Genomic DNA, 9566 nt, shown 5'->3' on the forward strand with positions numbered 1-9566 from the left:
GAGACCTGCCTGTCAAAAATAACTAGCCTTTATTTTGCATATATTTCTACATGTACATGTTATTTTCGCTAATAGAATGCACACTTTCTGGGGGCAGGTATTATTTCCTTTTTGTTTTTCTATCTCCAGTGGCTACCAAAGTGTTTGGCACATAGTAGGCAATTAATATCCACTGGGTAAACAACTTATGACTTACCCCTCCTCCTTTTTTTTTTTTTTACAGATCAGTTTATCGAGGCTCTGAAAGGTTAAGTGACTAGACCAAGGTTACATTGGCAAACAACTAATTCTGCATGTGGTACAGTCTACCTCAATGAATTCCAGTTAGTGTCTGGGAATATTTTCAATAACCCTCCTGCTCATCTTCCCCAGTTAGAATATAAAATATTATTACCAAAAATTTTTCATGAAAAAGGTGGTCCATCATGTAGGCAGCTATAAAGAACCTTCAATTTCTACAACTGTTAAAAGTTGAACTTGAAGGAAAATTGAACTTAGGGAAAGCCATGACCTGATGCTGTATCTACATAAGTGTCATCATTGTCAAGGATGAAAATTTTTAAGCTCTAGCTAAGTCACCCTCAAGACATTCCAGCACAAATTCTTGAAATGGAGATGGATTCTCTTTCTTTCCCTTCCTCTGCTCTCTGGTAAAAAAAAAAAGCTTAATGCAAATGGGATAGAAGAATGGGGAAAAGAAAGGACAAAAGTGTTCATTATCTCACTAATACACATATCTTAAGTGATATTCTAAATGGGGCTGACAAGTCATAATAACTAATAACTGTAAAAATGATATTCTAAAAAATGCTTGGAAAACACTTCACTTCCTAATTTAAAGGAAATCTGCCAAAGTTATACTGCCCAAGAAGCCTTGCAGTTGCACATGCTTCATATCATATTTATGAGGGGAAAAGCAAACAGCTAAAATATTAGTTGATAAGATGTTTTCCCAAGATAGTTCCATGGCCACTTGCTATGGACCAGAGATTAGCCCTAAGTCTCACATTATCTATTTCAACACAGTACAAACTCATGTTCATAATGATGATGATGAGCCATCAAAAAGGGATAAATATATTTGGTATTACTCTGCTTATAAGTGAAGAACTACAGAGTATATGTTTTACTTTCCTTTAAGAAAAATAATAAAGTTCTAATACTTCATTTATCTAGAAACCTTGGCCATCCAGAATAACTCAATCCTTTGGGGCTCTGAGTTATTTGTTTTATATGCAAAGAGCATAGATTTAAGCATTTACGTCTTTAATACTTTAAGAGGCTGTGATTTTATCCAGGTGGGCAATTCCTTCACCAATACAGATCACAATCACTCTATAATGTGCATGATCTTTGGGAGTTACTATGGCTGACAAATTTACTGTCCTGCCACCAACCACTGAGGATGAGCTGCCCTAGTTTTCGCTAGCCATATCCTTAGATAACAGGCACAGTTCATTACCTGTCCCACACTCGAAGCTTTTCTAGGTTGGAAGGAAATTCTTGAGCCTGCACTCAGGCCCTTGAGTAGGACTTAGGGGAGGTTTTGAATATATGTGTAAAAACTATGTATAGGAAGAAAAAGTTGTATTACAACTGATTTTTAAGGTGAGTTCATCAAGAGCAAAGATACAATATTTAGGACCAAGGGATAAAATGACCTCTGGTGAACAATCTGAAAGCACCAAGGAAATAATCAAGAAGAGAGAGTTAATGATCCAGAGAAAAGAAGTATTTTTTGTTATGGATTTAGACAATCGAAGTATGTACAATGAGAATGAACGTGCATCATTCTTCTCTACAGCCAGCAGGTAAACAATGCAACTCTAAACTGAGTGACTCTCAGTGACCAAGGTGGGACACTTGGTTAACAATGTTTCAAATAGCCATTTTAATAACAAAATTACTTTTAACCATGAACTATCTACATAATCATAATTCAATACAATTAAGTGTAGATATCATCAATAAATACACAAAGGAAGACTATAAATGAAAATAAAACCCTTTACCTCCATTCTCATGATAATTCTATTGTTCCTGGTTGTGATACTCATTAAGTGCTGAAATCGTAAATCTCGGGCTTGAAGACCTAATTCCTGGTATAATTCTATTTTCTTTCTTTCTAAAAATCAAACAGTTTAGACAAAAAAAATTAAGATATTAAATAAAATACAGCTTAAATTTCATGTCATAAGATATTTCAAAGATACTCCTTGATGTTTTTAAAAATGTTATTTGATTAAAGAAAACAAAAGCTATGATGACTCTTTTGGCATTCTAAAGTCCCTAGAAATAGTTTCCTTCAAAAAAAAAAAAGTATTTACTTCTTCATGAGTAGTTGAAAGATTTCAAATTTATGTAAATCCATTTTCTTCTGTGGAAAGGATGCTTTCCACAATTCAAAGTCACCATACTGTATTGTTAATCTAAGAAGAATTTAAACTAAAAACCACAATTGTATTACACCAGAAAACATTAAGGATTCTAAACAATTGCTAACACAAGATACTGTACCATGCAAAAAATGCCTTGCAGTAAACTAACACAGCTTTATGACCTATAATTTATTATACTGTATCAATAACCATATTAGTAAGAGACAACACAGCACAGTATGATAAGGAAAGCTGCCCTCAAAACCTGGAAGACCTTGGTTCAAGTCCTGCCTTTACATCTACTGGGTGTGTGACCATGGGCAAGTCACTTAACTTTTTAGTATTCTAGGACAGTGGTGTCAAACTCAAATAAATATTTGGGGAGGGTGGGGCGGGGGTGGTGGCACTGTATGTAAGGATCCCTGCAGGCCTCATACAGATTTTACAAATCATGTGTTAACATTATTTATGCACTACTATAGTTTTTATTTATTTTGTTAAATATTTCTTAATTACATTTTAATTTGGTTCGGCTGCACTTGGGAGTGTTGAGGGGCACAATGCAGCCTGTGGGCTACACGTTCTAGGAGACTTTCTAAGACTTTAAATTGCAGACAACTTGCTAACTTACATTGGTAGAGGAAATTTCCTCATCTGGGAGTTCCCACAGCTCCAGTCCTTATTTCTAATCTTTAATACTTCAAATTTGCCAGCAGATTATTTAAATTTTGCTCACTTCTTTAAAGCAGTACAAGAATTCGAAAAGGTAAAATAAGAAATGCTAGATTTTCATAGCTGAAAAACAAGAAAATCATTATCTTGGACAGTAGGTTAGAGGAGTCCCAGAAATACATTCTATTAACATTAGTGCAATACTTTTTTTTTAAAGTGCACATTCTAAAACACTTTATTCCAGGCAGCGAATGACCATAAATCTGTGGTTGCAAAAAAAGATTCAACAAGTATAAAGTCACATTGCTGTGAAAAGATGACAGTGGTGCCTTCTGAGCAAGGGGATCATAAAAAGACCTTAACTATCATCTCTGTTAAGGGTTAAACTGATCAAGGCAAGAAAAAGCTCAGGTCTAAAGGTATAAAGTCTGAGGATCAATCAAGAATGCAGGTTCAATGGGGTGTCTGATGGCTTAAAAGCTCTTTTTTTCTTTCCTCTCTGATCCATATTTGGTTGGAAATTCGGCTACATTCTAAAAACGGATGGCTGGTTATCTGAGAAATGGCAAGGATCTAAAAGGAAAGAGAAAAGAGATAGTAATGAGGGACAATTACAGTCCCTATCAAGAAATAAAGGGCAACAAAACAGGGATCTGAACCTAAGGATGAAACAAGCTCACAAGAGAAGCAAACATTTGTCTAGAAATAAGGGCAGGGATTACGCTGACACATGTTGATGACTATATGAGAGCAAACAAAAAGCTGAGGGCTGATGACTAACTGACATCTGGAGAAGAAGGATACAAGTAAACTTCATGAGGGATGGGAGGAGAATGAGACGAGATCTGATGAAGATAATTTCCAGTGTTCAGACCATAAGGTAGAATTAGGCCATATTAGTGTTGCGAGACAATTCCCATAACTACTTATTGGAACTCTGTGGAATCAATAAACACATATGAGCTTGCTGTCTCTATGCTACTCTGTGATTTCTGTTCTCTTCAGGATGTGATAGGGAGGAAAGAAGAGAAAAGTCACAATGGGAAAAAGTCTCAACCCAAGTCCGTTACTTTACAGATGAGAAAACTGCATCCCAGAGAGACTGAATAGTTTTCACTAGGTCACCCAAGTACTAAGCAGAAGAACTGGGATTCAAAACCCAGGTCCTCTTACTTCAAATCCAGTGCTCCCAAACTCAGAGAAGAAAGCACCAAAACACTGTACTTAGATACAATACAATATTTTAGTTTACATTTGATTCACTTATTTCTGGAGTAAATAAATGAAACTTTATTTAGGGGGAAAAAACAGTAATACTTACCAAAAGAAGAAACATTCCCTTCCTTGTCAAATTTTGTCTAAAAAGAGATAACAGAAATTTGTTACTTTCAGAAAGCATAATTTATCTCATTGAAATATTTCCTGTAAATAGTTCAAACAAAAACAAATAGAACATTTTTTCAGTATGTACTGATGAGTATCAGGAGGGAAATTTCTATAACTACCATCTTTTGGTAAACAAGCCCCAGAAGAAGATATTGTGTAAAAGAATACACACAATTAATGTAAAATGATAGGCAGTAGTGTTTTTAATGCTTGTCCCAAGTTAAGACTTGAAAAATTATTTTTATTTCCTTTAGCCAAATACTATTTATCAAACACCTTTCATGCTCTATGCACATCACTTCTGTATGATATAAACAGCTCTAGCCTCCCACTTAAGCTCCAGCCCTACATCACCAATTGTCCATTGGATACTTCCAAATGTTTATCTGGTGGGCATCTCAAACTCAGCACATCTGAAATGAAAGTCATAATCTTTCCCCAAGAAACTCATCCTTCTTCTGAATTTCCCTATTTCTGTTCAGGGTGCCACCATATTTCTAGTTACCTGAGTTCATAACCATAACACATCCTCGACCCCTCATTTTCCATCATTCCAAGTATCCAATCAGTTGTTGAATCATGTGTATTTCACAAATCTTTCAGATCATACCTTTCTCTCCATTTTCATAGTTACTGTTCCATGTCAGGCCCCTATTACCTCGTAAGTGGACTTTTCCAATAGCCCCTTAATGGATATTCTTGACTCAAGTCTCTTCTCCCTCCAATCTAGCCTCCACAAAACTGCCAAAATGATATCTCCTCCTCAATAACCTCCAGTGTCTCCCTATTTTCTTTAGGATCAAAAATAAACTTCTTTGTTTGGGATATAAAGCTTTTTACAACCTAGCCCCAGTCTACTTTTCTAGCCACATTATATATTATTTCTCTTCGGGTTCAGTCCAGACCAGTACAATCAAATAGTCCCTCTTGCTATTCTTCACATACTGCAGTGCATCTCCCATCTTCATGCCTTTGTACAAGCATTCCCTTACATCTGGAACAGTATTCCTCTTCAACACTGATTACAATTCCTAGTATCCTACGTGTGTCGGCTTAAGCTAAGTATTTTACGTGAAATGTTTTATGATCTAATTGCTATTGCCTCTCCCTTCATTCCTGTCTACTTATGTATGTTATATATTTTATACATATTGTCCCCTTCCCCCCAACTGAGGGCAGAGACTGTTTTATTTCATCCCTGTATACCCAATACAGCAGTATTGTACAGTAGTACAGTAGCTGTCACAAAGCAGATCCTTAGTGCATGCTTGGTGACTGGCTGATGATTTCCTACAGGCAGAGGTTTAAATCCCAGCAAGGGCTAAGTGCTATCTGTCCTCCTGAAATGGATTTGCCAGAAATATTGTAGTATTAATGTAGAAATTCTACAATTTTAATCTGGTAGGTGTTGTTCTATTTACCACAACAGAGTATACCAGAATTACTGTGCAAAGAATTTCATCAGCTCTGTGTAATCATAGTAAGTTTATCTGGTTCCCAAGGCCTTTTAAATATGATTAAGCAAAACATTAAAGACAGAAGGACTTTAATATAAATTTATCACTTCATTCCCCCCAAAAGAAAATAAGTTATATCTTGGGATTGAAAACAGAAAAAAGATAGTCTAAAAATAGAAGAGGAAAATCAATCATTTGTTTACATGAGACCACTCTTTTTAAAGGGAACACTTAAAGGACATTATGCAATCCTGTTAAAGTTCAATATGTCTCAAAATGTTTTTTAAAATAAATGTTAACCACAATAAAGTTGGGGAAAATAGTACAATGCTTACCACAGTAAATACCGGTGCTACACTAGCTAAGGTGGCTTGGGAAGCATCAGAAGTACTGAGTCGAAGAATTTCACCTGAAAAAAAACAGAAAATATCATCCCATGAACAATGTTGTTATTTTATTCCCATATACACAAAAGTCAATTATTTCAGAGCTAATTATGTGGACAGCAGATTATTGGGCCTTTTATTTTTTCCCTTCTCTCTCTCCTACATTTAGATCATTTCACTACTTTGCTAGCAGCTCTACCAGACAATAAAGAAGAGTAGTAAAAAGAAGTTGGAGCAGCTAGGTGTCATAGCACGGATAAGCGTGCTGGGCTTGGAATCAGGAAGATTCATCTTCCTGAGTTCAAATTTAGCCTTAGACACTTACTAGCTGTGTGACCCTGGACAAGTCACTTAACCCCGTTTGCAGTTTCCTCATCTGTAAAATGAGCTGGAGAAGGAAATAGCAAACCACTCCAGTATCTTGGCCAAGAAAAAACCAAATAGTGTTATGAAGAGTTGGACATGACTGAACAACAAAAACAAGTTATGCTATTATTAAATAATTTTTCTATTTAGTTCTGATAAGCTCGGGAGACAAATCTTACAATTAATGACTAAATGAGATGTGTGGACGATCTATGGATTTTAATTATCTATGTTTGCTTTCTTATTGTTATGGTAACTCAATTCATTGAACAAATATCTATAACAGGTAGAGTCAGCAAGCAATGTGTAAGATTTTTAAAATGTGTTTTCTTTCAAAGTGCTCTAAAAATCAGGAGAATTTTTTTCAAGGTCTTTATTCTGTAGTATCAGAATCATGTTCACACACAATGATGTTGATACATCTGTTCCTGGTACTTTTCCCTTTTTTCAATGATCAGTAAGAATTTAAGTGCTAACTTTCTTATGTCATTTTATTATTACAATAAATCAGAGAAGGGGATACAGAGTGAGGATATGTGGATGTGGAGGGAATTGACATAACCCTCATCTCCAGGGCATCAAGGGCTTGGCTGGGGTTGTACACAGGGTATCTGCTTCGCACTGGGTGTGGGAGGCTGACTAATCAAGAAGCAAAGAGGCTTGGCAGAAGGGAGAACTGAGCCCCTGCTCTGGAAAAAGAATACAAGCTGCCTATGAACCTAGGCACCAGCTTCCCAGGAGCTCCTGAGAGGAGAGTGTATCTCTGAGCACTTGCTTCAATTGTCAAACAAGAGGCCTGGCAGAAGGGACATCCAGTCTTTGCTAGACTATTCCTCTCAGGACTGGGCGTGGGGATCATTACATCCAATAATAAATCACCAGGTCCACGTGCCTAGCCACTCTCTTGACCTACGGTTTAAGAGGCACTGAAGCGGTCGAGGAGAGTGGAAAAAGTTTAAGAAGCCCTGCTCTAGAGTACTCCAGCAATTGTGTGGCTGTCCTACTTGGGGGAGGGGAGGTGAAGGTAATCTGTGGAGAGTTGGGCAGATTCAAGATAAAATGGAGAACAGAAGGGACTGGCAGTGTTATGGTCTCTGGGGTCACAAAGAATTGGACAGGACTGAACAACTAAGAGAGGGGCACTGTGCTCCACCCTAGAGATACAAACACAAAATCCCTGCCCTCTACAAAGGGGATATGACAGCAAAAGGGAAACCACTGACACTTTGTAAGCTGAAGAATGACATGTTCAGATCTGAATTAAACTTGAGAATATCAATTTGTTAGCTCTATGAAGAAGAGACTGGAGAAGGGACACACTAGATGTAAATACTCAATCCCCAGCAGCATTGAGGTTATTTGAAGGAGTCACTTCATCTCTCAGTTATCTTCAAATCAATAGACAATCAACAAGAGCCTACTAAACGGCCGGCATTGTGCTGAGTTGTCTCATTTGTAAGATGAGGGAATTGGGCTAGATGCCACTAGTGGTATTCAAAGCTGATGTCAGTTTTGCCCATATGGAATCTTTTTAATACTGGATGTTATTTTAATGATTCTTAACGCCTCATGACTCCTAAACTCCAACATGAGGAGCCATACTTTTATGCTGCTCCTTCCCACATGAGTAATTAGGAAGAAACTCAACCTGGCAACCTCTGGAGTGGCAATGGGAAGGAGTGGATGGACACGTTAAGTGTTGGGGAGAGGGCGGGATGGAAGAGAGCAGAAAATGAGTCTTATTCTGTTCATAAAGAGTTCACAACTTAATACTGGGCAGAGAGGGCAATTACAAAAACTTGCACGACAATCAAAGGAGAGCTGGCCAGGAGAGACTGCACAACGCTCCCCAGGAGGATCCTGGGAACTCCATGTGACGGGAACCGGGAAGGGTCAAATCGGGCACACGGACAGAGCGTTTACCTCCACGACCGATCCAGGGCCTAGGCCCGCTGGGAACGCTCGGGAGAGGAAGGGGCTGTATACCTGAAACGCTGGGCCGCCGGGGCTCACAGAGCTTCCGGAGCCAAGTACTCCGGGGCAGCCCAGTTCGGCTGTGTCCGGGGAGCGGCACTCCGGCCCGGGGTCCGAGGGAGGAGGCAGTGGGGAAGGCACCGGGGGGCCGGGCCAGCGCCAGCGCGCCCAGGCCTCGCTGGGGCTGACCCACAGCTCGGGGTAGGAGCCGGGCCAGGCTAGAAAGACAATCCATGGCGCTGGAGAGCGGAAGCCTCAGCTGCCGGCAGCGAGATCCCTGCCCTCATGCCCCAGAGCAGCCATGAAAGCTCCAGCAACTAAGAAGTCACCTCGCGGCCCGCCGGCGGAGCAGGCGCAGTAGCACTCCGGCCCCGCACGCCCTAAGTGCACGCTGCTCCCCGCCTCCTCTGGGCGCCCGCCCTCTTCTCACCGTAGCCAATCAGAAGCGGATTCCACTTGTCACTTTCACTGGGAAGCCGGGAAACGGATGCCGGTTTCCAGGTGCCTGGAGGTACCTGAACTTCAGTGTCACCCGGCTCCTGTTGGACTTGACTGGCAGTTTGTTCTTGGCTGCTCTGGGATGCTGTACAGTGGGACAAAGCGGGAATAATAATACCCCACCTCCCAGGGTTGATGCGAGGAAAACAAGAGGAATGCATGAATGGTTTTATTTTGTACTTAGGTCCTTGGCCTTAGATTAATTCTAATGCTACTTTTTTACAACGAACTTGTCTTAATTTGCAAATGAGAAACTGGAGAGGGAGTGGAGAATGAAGGAAGTTCATTGTACTTCCTTTGAAAAAATGGTCAGTAAGTTAAAACAATTATGAAGTTTCATTCAGTATCTAGAAAGGAGGGAAAGATGACAAAATATGCTCACTTCACTCTGAATAAGATCATAGAGGGCTTTCTACTCTCTGAAACTGGGCATTTTGTCATTTATTTTG

General features: G+C 39.3%; 1 protein-coding gene across 2 annotated transcripts in view; it reads right to left on the minus strand.

Annotated features, from left to right (window-relative positions):
• The window catches only part of MRS2 (magnesium transporter MRS2), a 20253-nt gene extending 11300 nt beyond the window's left edge, over window positions 1-8953 (minus strand). For both annotated transcript variants that reach the window (XM_027874193.1, XM_027874157.1), the window contains exons 1-4: window positions 8632-8953; window positions 6229-6302; window positions 4372-4408; window positions 2013-2125 (exon numbers count right to left, since the gene is read on the minus strand). In XM_027874193.1, coding sequence (XP_027729994.1) covers window positions 2013-2125; window positions 4372-4408; window positions 6229-6302; window positions 8632-8854 — 447 coding nt within the window. In that variant the 5' untranslated portion in view covers window positions 8855-8953. The remainder of the gene's footprint in view (window positions 1-2012; window positions 2126-4371; window positions 4409-6228; window positions 6303-8631) is intronic.
• Between the last annotated feature and the right edge of the window lie 613 nt (window positions 8954-9566).

Source organism: Vombatus ursinus, unplaced genomic scaffold, assembly GCF_900497805.2.
Source record: "Vombatus ursinus unplaced genomic scaffold, bare-nosed wombat genome assembly UNPS02000577.1, whole genome shotgun sequence".
Taxonomy (NCBI): Eukaryota; Metazoa; Chordata; class Mammalia; order Diprotodontia; family Vombatidae; genus Vombatus; species Vombatus ursinus.